This window comes from Anomaloglossus baeobatrachus, chromosome 1 (genome assembly GCF_048569485.1).
Source record: "Anomaloglossus baeobatrachus isolate aAnoBae1 chromosome 1, aAnoBae1.hap1, whole genome shotgun sequence".
NCBI lineage: Eukaryota > Metazoa > Chordata > Amphibia > Anura > Aromobatidae > Anomaloglossus > Anomaloglossus baeobatrachus.
Window position 1 is genome coordinate 266521684 of NC_134353.1, and position 19410 is coordinate 266541093.

Consider the following 19410-nt stretch of genomic DNA (forward strand, 5'->3'; position numbering starts at 1 on the left):
TATCATCTGATCGGTTTGCTGGAAAGCAAAGCTATCAGATGATGTGTCAGGTTCAAGGGCCTGAATCACATGACACAGCAGTTGATTGTATAAACTGCTTTTATACATCAGCTGATGCATCAGTGCAAAAAACCCCCCAAAAACTACACACTTCTGTGCAGACTCCTGTCCGACAGCAGCAGCTGATAGTTTCGCCAGCCGGGCGGTAAAAAGCTGGCCTCACCGCTCGACTAATAGTGTCAGCTGATTCTGTCAGGTGCCCACATCAGCTGATCATCGCGAGGTCTGAGAGAAGAGGGGGGGGGGGAAAGAGAGGGGGGGGGTAAAGAGAGGGGGGGTAAAGAGAGGGGGGGGAGAGAGAGGGGGGGGAAGAGATAGGGGGGGGAAGAGATGGGGGGGAGAGAGGGGGGGGAAGAGAGGAGGGGGGGAAGAGAGGAGGGGGGGAAGAGAGGAGGGGGGGAAGAGAGGGGGGGGGGAAGAGAGGGGGGGGGAAGAGAGGGGGGGGAAGAGAGGGGGGAAGAGAGGGGGGGAAGAGAGGGGGGGGAAGAGAGGGGGGGGAAGAGAGGGGGGGGAGAGGGGGGGGGGTGAAGAGGGGGGGTGAAGGGGGGGGGAGAAGAGAGGGGGGTGAAAGAGAGGGGGGGGGAAAGAGGGGGGGAAAAGAGAACAGAGAGAAAAGAGAACAGAGAGAAAAGAGAACAGAGAGAAAAGAGAACAGAGAGAAAAGAGAAGAGAAGAGGAGAGAAAAGGAGAGGAGGAGAGAAGGAGAAAGAGAAAGATAAAGAGAAAGAGAGAAAGAGGGAGAAAGAGAGAAAGAAAGAAAGAGAAAGAAAGCGAAAGAAAGAGAGAGAAAGAGAAAGAGAACGAGAGAGAACAAGAGAGAGAAGAGAGAGAAGAGAGCAATGCAGTCTCATTCCGTGAACTACTCCGATTTTAGAGGTGTGGCCTGCGGCTCACAGATAATGTCCGGCTCTGGATCCTCCCCTCAGTGCATGATTAAATTAAATTGAATTATAATTATAAATAAATAATAATTTAAAATTAAAAATAAATTCAATTCTTTACCAGGGCGGCCGGGACTTGAACTCGTGAAGTAATGCTCCCTACACAGTAGCTCTAACCATTGAGCCACTGGCTCTAAGGAGAAACATAGCAAGATTTGGTTATCTTGACGCCTGCATTGCAGAGTGAAGTGTCTGGTGACAGCGCGGCTCACTTCAGGTGCTACGTGGAGAGGACACAAAGCACTCGTGTTCTATGGGGCTTCCTGTCATCTTCATGTAGCAGAGCTGACAGTGTCGTGTGGATAACTTCGGACCTGGATTGTTGTTTGGGGATTAATGAAGAGGTCAATGAGGTGTTTTTTTGTCTTTTATTCCAAATAAAGGATTTTTCAGTGTGTGTTTCTTTACTTTCACTTACAGGTTAATAATGGAAGGTGTCTCGGGGAGACGCTTGTCATGATTAACCCCATTACCCCGATTGACACCGCACCAGGGCAATTCGGGATGACCTGGGTAGAGTCACGGGACTGCCGCATCTAATGGATGCGGCAATTCCAGGCGGCTGCTGGGTGATATTGTTATAGTGGTGGGCTCCCCATAACATGGCGCTCTCCATCCTGACAATACCAGCCTCCAGCCGTGTGGCTTTATCCTGGCTGGTATCAAAATATTTATTTTTTTCTATTTATTTTACTGCATGATATAGACCTGCCCGCCGGCGGCTGTGATTGGTTGCAGTGAGACAGCTGTCACTCATCGTGGGGGCGTGTCTGACTGCAACCAATCACGGGCGCCGGTGGGCGGGGAAGGCACGGAATACAAGATAGAATAATGAAGCGGCAGCCATTTTCAAAAGAGGAAAAGCCGCCGGAGATTTGTGACAGTCGTGCAGCGAGGCGCCCGTGATCGGTGAGTAGGAAAGAGAGAGGGATTGTGCTGGGGACACAGGACGCATGCAGAAACGCAACGTGCGCACATACTTACTGTGAAAAGCCACGCTTTTGGTGATCAAACCGTTCTCGAACTGACGAACTTTTAGCAAATCGTTTGAGTTCGTCAAACGACTCGAACACTCCCCAAAATCACTCGAACATGAAATTGGCGAACCTCGAACATCGCTCATCTCTAGTTTTTATATGCCTAGTCCGAAACGCATAAAGTTCACCCTGTAAAGGTATTCCTTTATAGTGCGTTTTTTGGCTGATTTTTAACATAATTCTTCAATAAAGGATCAAAGATTTTTTTTATGATATTGGTGCCGGGTCCAAATTTCTTCCTTTCCTGCCTCTGTTATACTGGTGTGGACTAGCCGGCGGACCGCGAGCACCCTGGAACATTATATGGCGCTGAATGACAGGTGAGCTCAAAAAACTCTTTTGCATATGTTCACCCCATTAGTGGTGCATTCATTAGATGCGCCAATCCTGGCACTTCACCCCAGCTCATCCCGTTGCCCGGGTGCGGTTGCAAACGGGGTAATATATGGGGTTGATACCAGCTGTGTAATGTCACCTGGCATCAAGCCCTGGCATTAGTGATGTCATGGAGCCTATCAGATACTTAATATCACTAACCCAGTCGGTAATAAATAAATGGACAAATTTTTATTTGAAAAACCACTCCCCAACACAATCCCTCTTTCACCAATTTATTGAAAGGAAAAAAGAAATTCTAGTCCAGCGTAATCCAATGAGGTCCCACGACGATCCATACTCACTGTCCCAGTCAATGAAGAACAGAATGTTTCCCATTGGCTGGAAGAGCAGTGGAGTGACCTGAGCTAACATCATTAGGTCAGGCCACATCACCGCAGGGCATGGGCATGACCAGCGTCAAGAGGTTAGCTAGGTACATTACCTGTTGTGATGAACTCCGCTGAACTCATGACGTCAGCGCCCGTCACCGCAAGTGAGAGCCTCGGGCCGTTCACAAGACATGAGGTGATATTGCTGCGGGCATGGAAGTCCGTGACGAGCGCTGACGACACAAATTCAGCGGACTTCATCACCACAGATAATGAACTTTGCTAACCTCCTGGTGGTAGTGATCATCATCCCCGCAGCAGCTCGCACACTGCTGTGAGCCGCTGCGGGGCTGGCGGGGGAGTTGGACACAAACTGCAGGGGCACCCAACGGAAGCCACACGGAAGTGCTTCCCTGTGGCTCCTGGGGATTTTGAGGACCCATTGACTTCTATTGTGTCACGGTCCGCATTTGCCGAACATAATAGGACATGTTCCATAATAATGGAACAGACACCGATGTGTTTTTTGTAGGAACTGATGGCACATGGAAGTGCTTCCGTGTGCCATCCGATCCTATACATAACACATTGAAAAGATGATCTGTCAGTAGGGCTGCAAAAATAAAAAGGAACCGACCAGGACAAAAGGAATTTGTCATCAGAACAAGCCCCTAGAAAAATGCAGGTTCTTCGAGCAAAAATTGGCCAATTCTTGTATGACTATCCACTGCTGCACCGTGATCCTTCTTTGATGGGACACTATACTAGTGTCATGCCTCTCCTGGACTAAAATAATAATAATTTTATTTATTTATTTATATAGCGCTATTAATTCCACAGCGCTTTACATAAATTGGCAACACTGTCCCCATTGGGGCTCACAATCTAGAGTCCCTATCTGTATGTCTTTGGAGTGTGGGAGGAAACTGGAGAACCCAGAGGAAACCCACGCAAATACGGGGAGAACATACAAACGCCTTGCAGATGTTGTCCTTGGTGGTATTTGAACCCAGGACCCCAGCGCTGTAAGACTGCAGTGCTAACCAAGGGGCCACCGTGCCGCCCAGATAACTCTACAATATATGGACTATGCTCACTGCTCATTAGCCACAGGGTGGTTTTAATTCGTGTTAAATCCCATCTGCCCACATATTGTAGACTTTTAGTCCAACAGAGACATGACACTAGTATAGGGTCCCATCAAAGAAAGGTCGTGCCGCGGTTAATGGGCATACAAGAATTGACCAATTGTTATGCAAAGAACCTTAAATATTTCTAAGTATATTTTTTATAGCATTAATGCAGTTTAAATTTCATATTTTCTAGGTTTGCATATGTCTTGGTGGTTACAGAGTGCTACTGTATCCCTTTGTGTGAGTTTCGTATAGTTTTAGCAGTTAGCACCTGTACACACTTGCTATATTTGGAGATACAGTTTTTAAATGATCCATTGAATACTAACTCTTTTCTGAGGCTACACTTAGGACAAATTTTAAACAACAAATCTATGGAATTATATTTAGAATTTTTATTATATAAATGTTATTGTAGTAAGGATAAAAGATATTAAAATATTCTTAAACAAATCATCGGTAGTGGTCAAATAAATGGAATATTATTCTAGCTGAACTTACGTATAGGCTTCAAAGTCTCCATTGTTAATCGCCTCAATTAGTTGCTCTGTGACTTTGATGATTTCCTGCTTGCGAGCTAAACAAAAAAGATGTTTTAACTGAAAGGCACAGAAAATAAAGGTACACTAAAAAAAAATCTAAAATTAACTATAAAAAACACATTAAAAAAATGTGGACTAAATGTTAGAAAAGTTAAGATCTTTGACTTAGAGTCACCAATGTGTGATATTATTGGATGACATCACCACAAAGGTCATTGTGTTGCACTGGACAATATTCTATACACATACCAACACATATATACCTTTCTGTTTTCTTTTGTGAAGTGTCTTCCTCCCCCATACCGATGACGACAATATCATGCAACTCATCTCCATTTCTATTTGTGCCATAGTTTAATATACAGTACAATAGAGTAAGACACGTGCTACCTTCCATACAATTACTGAGAATGTGAAAGAAGCTCAGACACAGACAGGATTGCCATTTCAGAACACAGACATTTTATCAGAAAGATATTAGTAGTGAGGAAAGAAACAATGATATGAGTCTATACAGAGAATGCAAAACACAAAGTGGTGTGTGTTCCTATGTAACTGAAAATATCTATATCATAGGGTACAGCAATTGTTATCTCCATCAGATAACTACCTAGCGATGTCGCTGTGTGTAAAGCCCGCTTTACTTCACCCTTTTTATACAAAACAAAGAAACAATTTAATTTATATTAAGGGATTATAGATTTGAAAATCCTGACACATTATCTCTCTCTCTATTTAATATACCATAAGTAGAGATGAGCGAACCTGAAAAGTTAAGTTCGCTGTTTGCACTTCGTATGCATTACGTATGCTGACCACTCGATTAAGCATTGCTGTGCTCGGGTTCGCTCGGTGCTTGGCTCAGTGCGAGCCACTTGCAGTGTTTGAATGGCTCTCACTGGGGGTAACAACAGCATGATGGGATGTAGTACCCCCCTCCCCACAAAAAAAAAAATGAATAAATGGAAAAACCCTGGCAATGTCCCCCAGAAGTATTCTGTTTATGGATGGGATGGCTGCATGTGGGCGGAGACCCGAACTGCTCAATCAGCGACTTCCGCCAAACCGATCTTTCACGGGTCCATTCATCTCTACTTACAAGGTCTAATTTTAGAACTGTAGCAAGTTTATACTCCATTTACCTGAACACAAAATGCCCTGTAGCCAGACTTCAATATTTCTACTAATGTGAAATCTTCATTTAACTGGACCTTTCAACACACCTGTCATGTATATTATAGTAACCATTTGTAGTGCATAGTAGTGCATATACAATAACGATTATGGAGCATCTCTATTTAAAGGGAACCTGTCATGTCCCAAAATGCTATTTAACTACAGATATGGGGTGCAGATAAATAATGTTACAGGAGCAGGTGGCTACAAAGAGAAAATTAACTTATATTCTCTCTGCAGGAAGTGGTTACAGTCACTGCTTGTTACACAGTGAGCACGGCTGAAATTAGCCCGTGGTACTGCAATGCAGGGTGTGTGCATGTGTGTGCAGAGCTGCCCGTCAATAAAAGTGCCAGGGAGTAATTACAGCGCTCTTAATGTATTGTGAGCAGTCACAGCTATTGCTCCCTGCACCACCATTATGAATAAGTTACAAGTTAATTGTCTCCCTGTAGCCACTCTTTCAGTAAGATAGAACAATACAACTTTAATGCTATTTATCTGCAGATTAACCGTATATCTGTAGGCATTTATGACCTGATAATTTCCCTTTAAAACTCTGTTGTGCTGTAACTCTGCTATTCCGCTTGGAAATTTATGAATAAACTGCCAAGAAGGCATTAGGATACTGTTTTTAAAGAGGTGTCTTGACATATACTGTCCATTCAGTGTAGTAATAGTCGAAATAAGTCCATGCAGGGAAACACCACCAAACGGTATCATGACATTATCAATTGATCCATAAGTTTATAAGAACAACAGATATTGTACAATAAAGTGTACCAAGGCCTCATTTCTGTTTATACTGCCATCCATTTTTTTTCTAACTACGTTGATACACTGAAGGGCAACTGATGCAAGAACTGATCCCTTAGTTTACTATGGGATTGGTCACATCACCTTGCGTATCAGTTGTTTATCAAGGAGCCAGACCCAAAAACAGAGCAAGGCTAGGTTCACACACTGCGTTTTTTGACGCTGCTTTTTTGCGGCAAAAAACGCACAAAAACGCACCCGCGTCAAAAAAACGCGTCAAAAAACGCACGCGTTTTGACGCGATTTGGTGCGTTTTTTGCTGCGTTTTTGCTCACTGCGTCTTTATGCCTTTTTTATCAGTGAAAAAAAAAAAGGTCTGATGTCATTTCCTTCTTCAATGTGTTCTTCATTCTCCACTAGTGTATGCAGAAGAGCAGACAGCTGCAGAACTACAAGGCTCAGCATACTCCATCTAATAGTGTATGCAGGAGAGCAGACAGCAGCTGCAGAACTACAAGGCTCAGCATGCTCCATCCAGGACTGTATGCTTGAGGGAGAGTCAGGGGGAGCAGACCTACAAGGCTCAGCATCCTCCATCCAATAATGTATGCAGGAGAGCAGACAGCAGCTGTCGAACTACAAGGCTCAGCATCCTCCATCCAATAGTGTATGCAGGAGAGCAGACAGCAGCTGTCGAACTACAAGGCTCAGCATCCTCCTTCCAGGACTGTATGCAGGATTTCTTTGCCCCCCCAAACAAAAAAAATGACGTGGGCTTCGCCATATTTTTGTATGCTAGCCGGGTACAGCAGGCAGGTACGGGCTGCCCCCAACCCCCAGCTGCCTATTTGTACCCGGCTGGGAACCAAAAATATAGGGAAGCCCTATTTTTTTTAATTATTTCATGAATTTCATGAAATAATTTAAAAAAAAAAAAAAACAAAAAACGTGAGCTTCGCCCAATTTTTGAGTCCAGCCGGGTACAACTAGGCAGCTGGGGATTGGAATCCACAGTGCAGGGTGCCCATGCTTTCTTTCATAGAAGCGCCATCTTCTGGCGCTGTATCCAACTCTTCCAGCTGCCCTGATGCCGGGTGGCTCGCTGGGTAATAATGGGGTTAGGGCTAGCTATATAGCTGGCCCTAAGCCCGAAATTCATGGTGTCACGCCAATATTAGACATGGCCACCATGAATTTCCAGTAAAGATAAAAAAAAAACAACACACAGAAAAATATTTTTATTAGAAATAAAACACTACACAATTAGTGACTCCATCTTTATTGAAATAAAGAACCCCCCTCCGCAGTAATCCTGGGTCAAAGGTCCCGCGCCGTCCAATCCGGATCCAATATCATCTGATCGGTTTGCTGGAAGGCAAAGCGATCAGATGATGTGTCAGGTTCTAGGGGCTGAAGCACATCACACATCAGCTGATTGTATAAACGGCTTTTATACAATCAGCAGATGCATCGGTGCAAAAAATAAAAATACTCACTTATGTGCTGATTACCGGCAGCTCCTGGAGCGATGGGGCGGGAGTCTAATCCCGTCCGATCGCTGCAGCAGCTGCCGGTAATCAGGGATGAAGTCTCCTGACGCATCCGCTGATAGCTTAAACCAGCCGGGAGCCCGCGTCACCGCGATACTTACGATCACCTGATGCGTCAGGTGACTGCATCAGGTGATCCATCGCTAGGTCCTGCATCTATCGGAGGTGTCCCAGCCATCTGCACACAGCCGGAGCGGGGGTGGCGATACCGTGAGAGGAGATGGGAGCGGGCATGGCACCGGGAGGCTGCAGACAGGTGAGTATTTTTTTTTTTTCTACTGTTAACTTTTGTTTTCGCAGCAGCTTCCCGCCCAGACATGGCGCCGCACGGCAGCTGACATGCACAGGACTGGAGGTGGACGCGGCGGTAACGGTACCGGGAGGATTCACGCTTCTGTGTTTACTGACAGAAGGAATCCTCTTCCTGTACATGTCACTTTACTACCCACCTCCTGCGTTTATAGCTGCGTTTTTGGTCTTAGAAACGCACCAAAACGCAGCTATTTGCGTGTCTCATTGAGTCTTTCAACATCCCATTGCACTCAATGGATGAAAAGCGCAGTGAAAAACGCGGGAATAATTGACATGCTGCGTTTTTGTGGCACCACAAAAACGCAGCTGAAAAAAAACGCTGTGTGCAGACAGCAAAAATGAAAACTCAGACTTTGCTGGGGAAGCAAAGTCATGCAGTTTTCTGAGCAAAAACGCACCCGAAAACTGCGCAAAAACGGTGCGAAAAACGCACTGTGTGAACTTACCCCAAGTTGTGTTTTTTGGGTTGACATCTTTGTGCAGCAAAAACTTGTATAAAAAAAAAAAAAAGCTGGATGACAACCAATGAGGTTTTGACATCAGTTGAGAAACAAGAAAACGTACCCTGATGCTACAGATAAATGGAAAGCCGACCAAAAATAAGGAATCTTTATAGACTATCAAGACGGTATGTAAAAATATCACATGGCTGGAAAATGTGGAGGACAAATTTTCTTAACTGAGGCATAACAGAAAAAGAAAATACAGTAGTGGGATGGCCACTGATGTCAAACTGGCGTGCAGCATAGACACATGTACAATACATAGCACTTACATCAGATGCAGCTAGACACCCTGATATTGAAAAGATGACTTGTCACTTATCAAGGCTATATTGCTACTGATAAGATCCAGCACTTCTATGTTGTCATGGAAACTTGACTAAGTTCTCCAACACTGTACATGAAGGAGCTGAAATGTGTGACTGCCAAGTAAAGAAGTTATACAAAAACTGCACACTGCAACTAATAGATTACAACTGGACATCAGAAGATTTGCCTATTAACCAAACCCCATGTCTGCAGGCAATTGCATGATAATTACAATGGCCTTTGTAGCTACACTGTGTGTTTTGTGGTTTTGCTATAGTTAAAACTTAAAAACCGTTACACCGAGTCATTGGGGCAGTACACTATCTTGGCCTAGTCACCATATGAAATAAATGCACATTGCTTTATTGATTGATTGCTTTAGTCTGGTGACGTATGCTCAGAAGTCTGAAATACAGTATATACACTTACAGGATCCGGGCTCGGAACGCGTCTGTGATGAGCAATCAGCTTGGTGAAGCGGAGGTATATACTATAAACTAACCTAAAAGTATGTGTACACAGCATTTTATTCAGGTGACAAAAAACTATTGTTGTTCAAGTGGAAGACACTTCAGGAAACTCCTGTTGTAAAGTGTTTTTTAAACCTGAATTGGTTTTTAGAGGAGTTTTTTTGGGAACTTTTTTGGTTGTCTTTGATAATGGTAAACAAAATTTCCGACAATCTGGATGTCTTTTTAGTCTTCTCTTTGACTTGAATTAGTTAGGCTGCTTTCACACATCCGGCTTGAGCTCTGCGGCTCAATCCGGCTGTGCAAGCTATGCAACGGATGCGGTGAAAACACCGCATCCTTTGCATAAGTTTTTCCTTTGCGGCCAGTCCGGTTTTTGCCGCTTGTGGCATGCTACCGAGCATGCGCAGTGGCAAAAACCGCATGCGGCGGCCGGATGTGGTTATTGCCGCATCGCATCCGGGCCGCCATAGGCATGCATTGAAAAATGCGCCGCATCGGCCGAATGCGGCGCGATGCGGTTCTTTTTGCCGCACGAAAAAACGTGCCAGGCAACGTTCCATCCGGCCGCCGCATCGGCTAAATCTGCCGCATGCGGCAAAAACCGGATGGAACGCAAGGCCATGCGGCACAATGCGGCACTAATTAAAGTCTATGCAGGAAAATCGCAACCGGCAGCAAAAAAAACCGGTTGCGATTTTCCTGCAAAGTGCCGGAGCGTGCCGCATTGCAAAAACCGGAGGTGTGAAAGCAGCCTAAGTGTAGAGTGTCTTCAGAGTGTAAGACACCTTAAGAAATTTAACTATGTAGCATCTTTGGGAGCCTGAAGAGGTTAAAAGACACTCAAGAGGTCTGAACATATAGACAGCATGCCTTTTTTTTTTTTTTTACATAGAAATTATGTTAATTGTTAGCATGGTGCTCACACTTTACAGATGGATTTTGGAGTGGACCAGCAAACACACCTGAAAAGAACTTTGTGTGATCAATCCCTAAGGCCTTAATTCAGATGTCAATGATTTTTCTGGTATGGAAAAAAAAGGTCTGATTTTCATTAAAGTCTTTGATGGATTTGTTTGGTTAGTGTGTCAGTTTTACCACCAGTCTTTGATAAGTGATTTCTATCGTATGCCTTTTTTATGACATATACGTTTATGGGTGATTTAGAACAGTGACTGATTCTAAACTACTGTTTAAATCACAGCACTCCAGATGGGATGGTGCACTAGTAGGGGCCCAGCCCTTGTATACTGTAAATCTAGAGAAGTAGGCACTCAGATATGAGCTAGGAGATTTATTTGCCTTCCAAAAGTGAGTGAACAACGTTTCGGTCATCAACTCAAACCTTCATCAGGTACACAGATGGTTTATGCAGACACAGATCAATCAAGGTGTGATAAAGAGCACTCTTAGGGTAAGTTCACACAGTGCGTTTTTCGCGGCGTTTTAGCGCAGTTTTCAGGTGCGTTTTTGCTCAGAAAACTGCATGACTTTGCTTCCCCCAGCAAAGTCTATGAGTTTTCATTTTTGCTGTCTGCACACAGCGTTTTTTTTCAGCTGTGTTTTTGTGGTGCCACAAAAACGAAACATGTCAATTATTCCCGCGTTTTTCACTGCGCTTTTCATCCATTGAGTGCAATGGGATGTTGAAAGACGCAATGAGAAACGCAAATAGCTGCGTTTTGGTGCGTTTCTAAGACCAAAAACGCAGCTATAAACGCAGGAGGTGGGTAGTAAAGTGACATGTACAGGAAGAGGATTCCTTCTGTCAGTAAATACAGAAGCGTGAATCCTCCCGGTACCGTCACCGCCGCTTCCACCTCCGGTCCTGTGCATGTATGCTGCCGTGCGGCGCCATGTTCGGGCAAGAGGTGGAAGCGGCTGCAAAAACAAAAGTAAACAGTAGAAAAAAAAAAATTCATACTCACCTGTCTGCAGACTCCCGGTACAATGCCCGCTCCCCATCTCCTCTCACGGTATCGCCACCCCCGCTCCGGCTGTGTGCAGACGGCCGGGACACCTCCGATGGATGCAGGACCTGGCGATGGATCACCTGATGCAGTCACCTGACGCATCAGCTGATCGTAAGTGTCGCGGTGACGCGGGCGCCCGGCTGGTTTAACCTATAAGCGGATGCGTCAGGAGACTTCATCCCTGATTACCGACAGCTGCTGCAGCGATCGGACGGGATCAGACTCCTCCAATCGCTCCAGGAGCTGCCGGTAATCAGCACATAAGTGAGTATTTTTTTTTGCACCGATGCATCTGCTGATTGTATAAACGGCTTTTATACAATCAGCTGATGTGTGATGTGCTTCAGCCCCTAGAACCTGACATCATCTGATCGGTTTGCCTTCCAGCAAATCCATCAGATGATATTGGATCCGGATTGGACGGCGCGGGACCCTTGACCCAGGATTACTGCGGAGGGGGGTTCTTTATTTCAATAAAGATGGAGTCACTAATTGTGTTGTGTTTTATTTCTAATAAAAAATATTTTTCTGTGTGTTGTGGTTTTTTTTATCTTTACTAGAAATTCATGGTGGCCATGTCTAATATTGGCGTGACACCATGAATTTCGGGCTTAGGGCCAGCTGATAATATACAGCTAGCCCTAACCCCATTATTACCCAGTGAGCCACCCGGCATCAGGGCAGCTGGAAGCGTTGGATACAGCGCCAGAAGATGGCGCTTCTATGAAAGCGCCATTTTCTGGGGTGGCTGCGAGACTGCAATTCACAGCGGGGGTGCCCAGAAAGCATGGGCACCCTGCACTGTGGATTCCAATCCCCAGCTGCCTAGTTGTGCCCGGCTGGACTCCAAAATTGGGCGAAGCCCACGTCATTTTTTTTTTTTTTAAATTATTTCATGAAATTCATGAAATAATTAAAAAACAAAGGGCTTCTCTATATTTTTGGTTCCCAGCCGGGTACAAATAGGCAGCTGGGGTTGGGGGTAGCCTGTACCTGCCTGCTGTACCCGGCTAGCATACAAAAATATGGCGAAGCCCACGTCATTGTTTTGGGGGCAAAAAACTCCTGCATTCAGTCCTGGATGGAGGATGCTGAGCCTTGTAGTTCTGCAGCTGCTGTCTGCTCTCCTGCATACACTATTGGATGGAGTATGCTGAGCCTTGTAGTTCTGCTCCCTCTGCCTCTCCCTCCAGCATACAGTCCTGTATGGAGCATGCTGAGCCTTGTAGTTATGCAGCTGTCTGCTCTATTGCATACATTAGTGGAGAATGAAGAACATATTGAAGAAGGAAATGACATCAGACCTTTTTTTTTTTTTTCTTCAACAATCTTTAATGGCATTGTTCACTGATAAAAAACGCATAAAGACGCAGTGAGCAAAAACGCGGAAAAACGCAGCGTAAAAAAACCCCGCAGTGTGTGAACCTAGCCTTACCATTGTAGGCATCTTATGTTTCTCCTATAGCATATCACAACTTGATCCATGTCTCTCTGCATAATCAGTGTATAAGATAAAGGTCAGAGTCAATCATTGTCCACTCACTTTTGGATGGCAAATACATTTCCTCTCCCATGTCTATGAGTGCCTAGTTCTTTGGATTAAATCCAAATAATCCAAATAATTAAAAAAAGGTCGGCAAAAAAAATCACAGACATGTGAACAGATCCAAAGATTATAATGGGTTTGTGCTCTATCAGTAAACAAACAAGGGAATAACACATTCGTGATTCACTGATGTCTATATGAGGTCCTGGATATAACTGTTCACTAATACTTCCAGAGATGAATAGATTAATAATTCATTGCAGCATAAAAAAAACAACAGTAATGACAAAAATAGCAACATTTACTTGATTCAAAACATTTAAATATCAATTCATTTCTATAAAACTTTGTACGGAAGGATTGTCAGCCACTTAATAAAATAAAGAAAATGCTATAAAATCTCATACTACTCCGGTGCTGCCACATGCCTGATACCCGGTTACTCTCTCTTTTTCTGTGTCCAGCAAAGCCATGTTGATGATACATGTTACCACTGCAGCAGTCAACACCACTGAGGGCACCTCAACATCTCATTAATGGAGCAACAGAGCAGAGAACAGTGGGGAACAAGGTTGTTATGGCAGAGAAGCCATAATAAGGTTATACTTTTATAGAAATGGCCTATCCTCGGGATACACTATCAATATCAAATCAGAGGGGGTGCGACACCCAGCAACCCAACTAATTAGATGGCTCCGGTGCCAGCTGCATATTAGTCGTGGAGCTGACCAGCACAGCTCTATGAACTGTATAGTAGCCGCAATGGAGTATTGCAGATCCACTCCTATCATTTGAATAGAGGCAGATATGCAGTATCCACACGAGGTCACTACAAAGTTAACAGATGTGCTGTTCCGCTCTGCAACTTAAATCCAGCCACCATGGCACTGGAAACAGCAGATTGGTGTGGGGTGCTGCTGGGTGTGGCACCCCCATCAATCTTATATTGATGACCAAACCCTAGTAAAAGATAAACGCAAAATGTATTTTACACTAACTTTGTATTGCCTTGACTGTACCTGTTGTACTACATAGATCCTACCCATGAGTGCACCCCATATCATCTCCTACACTTACACTGCACAAATGAAGGATTGGATTGAGGAGGATCAGACTCATTCAAATGACTTTTTGAGTGTGTGTTTTCTGTGCACTTGGCTGTAGAATTGATGGAAAGAAACACAACATATGAACAAATGAAGGTGAAGATGTAAAACGACACCAGAATCTTCAATAGGTACTGGCAAAAGGTGCGGCCACTGGGGCACTCTATGGTAGGCGACCAGCAAGATGATGATGAAGAAGAAGGAACGGAAGGAAGAGAGGAAGAGGAGCAGCAGGACATTTGTTGAGCTGTAAAGAAGCTCCTCGTGCTACCCTCCGTTGTGAAGACTGTACTTTTGGCATGCAAGAATGAAGAAAGCAAAGACAAAAAATAAAATAAAGAGCAACACAATAAAAGCATGAAACTATGATAAACATAAAAGAATATACAAATAAAAAGATTACATGAGGAAAAGCTTTTCAGATACCTTAGCTAGCTCTAATGATCAATTCCCCACAATATAGACAATAATTGTCATAAATGGGTGCAACTTGGAGGTTTGTTTCTAAAAAAAAAAAAATAAAACTGTGGAGGACAAATAAAACCAGCTGTTTAAAATAAAACAGTAAATATTCTGTATTGGTGATGGCGATTGATTTTTACAGTCACATTTTTTTTACAAGGATTAATTTTTCAGCATTTTTTTTTTTTTCTTAGAATTTAAGAACCAGTCCGTACCATCAGTTGAAACATCACTGAGGCATGAAATTATAATATTGGAAACAAAGCTACTGTACATAGCACTATCACACAACATTGCCTTAATTGACTGTGGAAGCACTGAGACCTGTATGAAGGTTTCCCAACATCCTAAAGGATGTCCCCCCTACTAAAAGCAACTGACAAAGATAGGGGGCCTAAATAATGTTCTCTGTTACAGATTGCCGTAGATGGGACCAGAGTAATCGGTTGATCCTCAGGCTGGAGTTTTTGCAGTGAGACATACTGTTTAGTCCACTCAGATGCCCGTATATGTTCCTTTTATGTTTTTCATGAAATGTATACTTGTGAGGCTATGTGCGCACGTGTGCGTAATTCATGCAGTTACGCTGTGCTTTGTAGCGCAGCGTAACTGCATGCGTCCTGCGTCCCCTGCACAATCTATGGAGATTGTGCAGGGGCCGTGCGCACGTGGCATATTAGAACGCAGCGCTTCGGCTGCTGCCCGAATCGCTGCGTTCTAAGAAGTGACGTGTCACTTCTTCCGTGCGCTTTGCCGGCAGCCCCTGCTCTGTCTATGGCAGGAGCTGCAGGCAGAGCACACGTTCTCGCCAGCACCATGCGCTTCAGAACGGAGCTTTTCAGCTGCGCTCTGAAGCGCACCTTTTCGGTGCGGTGCAGAGCGCACACGTGCGCACATAGCCTGGTAGTCTATGGGTCTGTTCACAAGTTTGTGTCTATTGAGGTCAAAGTGTCTGTAAAAATGAACATGGAGGCATGTCTATTTTTGGTCTGAATCAAAGATCAGTCAAATAAATGGGACAGTGAAAAAATGGATGTCATGGATAGTAATTAGTGATGGGCGAACCCCCCGATGTTCGTGATCGGAAGCCTCACCCAAACGTTTTGTAAAGTTCCAGTTCGGCCTCTGAGATAACGCAAACTTGTGTCTGAACACCGAACTTGGACTTTACAGTTATGGAATGGGGGGGGGCTGTAAAATAAAGAATATAGTTAATAATAAACAATGTTATTATACTGACAGGTCCCGCGACGCGTCCTGCAGACTCTGTCTCCCGGCCGCTTTTTCTTCCGGGTACGATCATTTCTGTGCTTCCGGGTAACCACCACTGACTTACAAGACCTTCCATGGTGTCATAGCCATGTGACCAGTCTGTTGTGAATGTTGTACAGACATTGGGTTACAGACTACTCACATGGCTATAACGTCATGGAAGGTTCTGTAAGTCAGATGTAGCAGAGCTGAAAATGCTCACCCACCTTTGGACTACGTCGGAGTTTTTTTTTTTTTGAGTAATAAAGATGGAGTCCTAAATGTCTTCTATTTTATTTCTAATATTTTTTTTTTCTCTGTGTTGTTTTATTTTACTGTGAAAATAAAAGACAATCACAGACGCTGTCACAGAGTGGGCGTCTATGATTGGATGCTGGAGTAACCTGAAACCAGCCCCTACATTCTAGCATCTGGAATGTATGGGCAGATTCCAGATTACGTCAACAGCCAATCACAGATGCCTATTCTGTGTGATAGCATCAGTGATTGTCTGTTGGGTCCCTCACACATATAGTAGTATAAAAATAAATAATTTAAACAAATGACGTAGTGCTCCACAGTATTTTTGATTCTCAGTGCAGATAAAGTGGACAGCTACGGGCTGCCACACCCATCTGCCTTGCTTTACCTTGGCTGGCAATCAAAACAAATCAAAACAAAGGAAGCTCATTAATTTTTTTTTTTAATTATTAAAAAAAAATTTAAAAAAAAAAAAAATGCATGAGCTCTTGCCGTATTTTGATCACTATTCAGGTAAAGCCAGGCAGTTGGAGGCTGAGATTCTCAGCGTGGTAAGGCCCAAGCATTCTGGACATCCCCATGCTAAAAAACCGCAGCCGCCCCTGGAAATGGCGCATTGTTTCTTAGCGCCTTTTCCAGGCGCTTTACCCAACTCGTCCAGCGGCCCTGATAACAGTGGCACGCAGGGTAATAAAGGGGTTAATACCAGCTTTGTATTCTTAGCTGGTACGAAGCCTGAAATTCATGGTAACTATGAAACCTATACAGCTGCACACTAAAATGCTAACAATGAAAAAGTGAACTCTGGCATTGCATTACTGCTATAGGAATATTTGAAAAAAAAAAAAAAAAATGATGTTTAGCTTATGTATTGGCATAGTGTAAAGCGGTGTATGTTTCGTAGTTGTGTGTTTTTCACCTAGCACCTGTTCACACCTATTGGATGTGTGGGTCAGTCTTTTTGTATAATTGTAGTGCACCGCTTTCTGATTGAGCACTCCACCCTATAACCAGGCTGTGTTCCCTTCCCTTATAGCAGGGGTCTTGCTGCCCAGACATGGAGATTTTAACCAGATAGCGGCATTTTGCCCAGCTATGAAGGTTTTTTTACCCAGAGAGTGGAATTTCAGGTTAGGTTCCCAATATACAGAGATTACCTTGCTGTTGGTTATCGGGCTCACATGCATTGGCCAATACATAAGCTAAACATCTTCTTTTTCAAATATTCCTATAGCAGTAATGCAATGCCAGAGTTAACTTCTTCATTGTTAGCATTTTAGTGTGCAGCTGTTCACACCTATTGGATGTGCGGGTCAGTCTTTTTGTATAATTGAAATTCATGGTGTCACGCCAAATTAGACATGGCCACCATTAATTTTTAGTAAACAGTAAAATAAAAAATAACACATAGACTTTTTTTTTTATTAGAAATAAAATCAAAGCAGGGAGAGAATTGTCAGCTCTGCTTCATCGCTCTGTAAAAGACAAGCGTCTATACAGAGAGGAAAGCAGGCTGACACTGAGGGAATGATTCCACTTGCATATGACTCGTGCAAGTCTCACATTGCATCACCCCGCACGGCCTGACACTCTCCTGACAGGAGTGCCTCAGCTGCATAGAAATACATGCAGCCGACTCGCTCCTGTCGGGAGAGTGTGCGCCGTGCCTGGTGATGCAATGCCAGACTTGCACAGTGACAGTCAAAGTTCAATAGAGTCATGGACTCTGTGAACCCCGACATAACCGTGAACACAGCCAAAAACTCCCGAGTGACAAGCAGTGCAAAGTGGAAGTTAACAGGACCTTCCATGACGTCATAGCGATGTGACAAGTCTGTAAGCCAATGTCTGTACAACATTTACACCAGACTGGTCACATGGCTATGATGTCATGGAAGGTCCTTTAGTCAGTGGTGGTTACCCAGGGGCACAGTAATGGTCAGACATGGAAGCAGAAGCGGTCAGGAGACAGTCTGCAGGACCTGTAAGTGTAATTATAATGTTTTTTAATAATGTGTTTTTGTTTTTTTTACAGCCCCTGGACCCGAACTTCCCAGGAAAAGCTTGTGTTCTGGATCGTGTGCACGAACATTGTGTTCAGTACGGACCCTGAACTTTACAGTTCGGGTTCGCCCATCACTAGTAGCAGAATATACAGTTCCTTACAGCTTCTCTTTTCACGTTACATCCAAAAACTAAAATGCATTTTACTGTGATTTTATGTGATATACCAACATACACTAGCAAGTTTTTATGAAATGTAAAGAAAATTATATATAGTATTTCAAATAATGTAAAAATTTAAATTTGAAAATTCTAATGTGCATTTGTGTTCAGCCTGTGCAGTCTGATATCCCTAAATAAAATCCTGAGCAACCAATTGTCTGCAGAATTCACCTAATTAGTAAATTGAGTTCATCTTTGTGTAATTTAATCTCTTGGAAAGCTGTAGGGGAAAAAGCGCAATAGGGTCTTACCCGGTATGAGGGTAGAGAGACAGAAAGAGACACACTAAAGAAAATCTTTTTATCTACAGCATCTGTGGTTTCTAGCCAGGCATTTAAACCGGTTTCATTCCATTTGATTTATGTAATTTAATCTCAGTATAACTACAGCTGTTCTGTGAAAGCCTCAGAGGTTTGTTTGAGAATATTAGAGACCAAACAGCATCATGAAAATTAGGAATATAGTTGTGGAAAAGTGTAAAGCAGGGTTAAGTAGTAAAAAAAAAAAAAAAAAGGCCCAAGCTCTGAACATGCTCTTAAGCGGACATACCAAGCAAGGAGAGCACTAATTAGAGTGCAGGACAACTATTAGTCGTATATACCACATATCTTGCCTTTGTGGAAGTTTTGGAAAGAAGGACATTTTTTAAAGCAAGCCATAAGAAGTCCAGTTGTAGTTTTGCAAAAAAAGCCCTATAGGGGAAGCCATGTGTTAGAAAAGAAAACCAAAATAGAACTTTTTAAGTTAAATACAAAACACTGCCAAAAACACTGGACATCACCCTGAAAAAACCATGCCCACCGTCAAACATGGTGGTGGCAGCATCTATGGTGTGGGGATGCTTTTCTTCAGTAGGGACAGGGAAGCTGATCAGAGTTGATGGAAAGATGGACTGAGCTAAATACAAGGCAATCCCTGGAAGAAACCCTGTTAGAGGCAGCAAAAGATCGAGACTGGGGCATAGGTTCACCTTCCAGCAGAACATCGAACCTAAAAATACTGCCAGAGCTACAATGGAATGGTTTAGATCAAAGCATGTTGATGTGTTTGAATGACCCAGTCAGAGACCAGACCCAAATACCATTTACA

General features: G+C 43.6%; 1 protein-coding gene across 13 annotated transcripts in view; it reads right to left on the bottom strand.

Moving 5' to 3' along the window:
• CAMK2D (calcium/calmodulin dependent protein kinase II delta) overlaps positions 1 to 19410 on the bottom strand; it is a 288538-nt gene that overhangs the window by 7828 nt on the left and 261300 nt on the right. For all 13 annotated transcript variants that reach the window (XM_075349962.1, XM_075349947.1, XM_075349930.1 and 10 more), the window contains one exon: positions 4380 to 4455. In XM_075349962.1, the coding sequence (XP_075206077.1) occupies positions 4380 to 4455 (76 nt within the window). The remainder of the gene's footprint in view (positions 1 to 4379; positions 4456 to 19410) is intronic.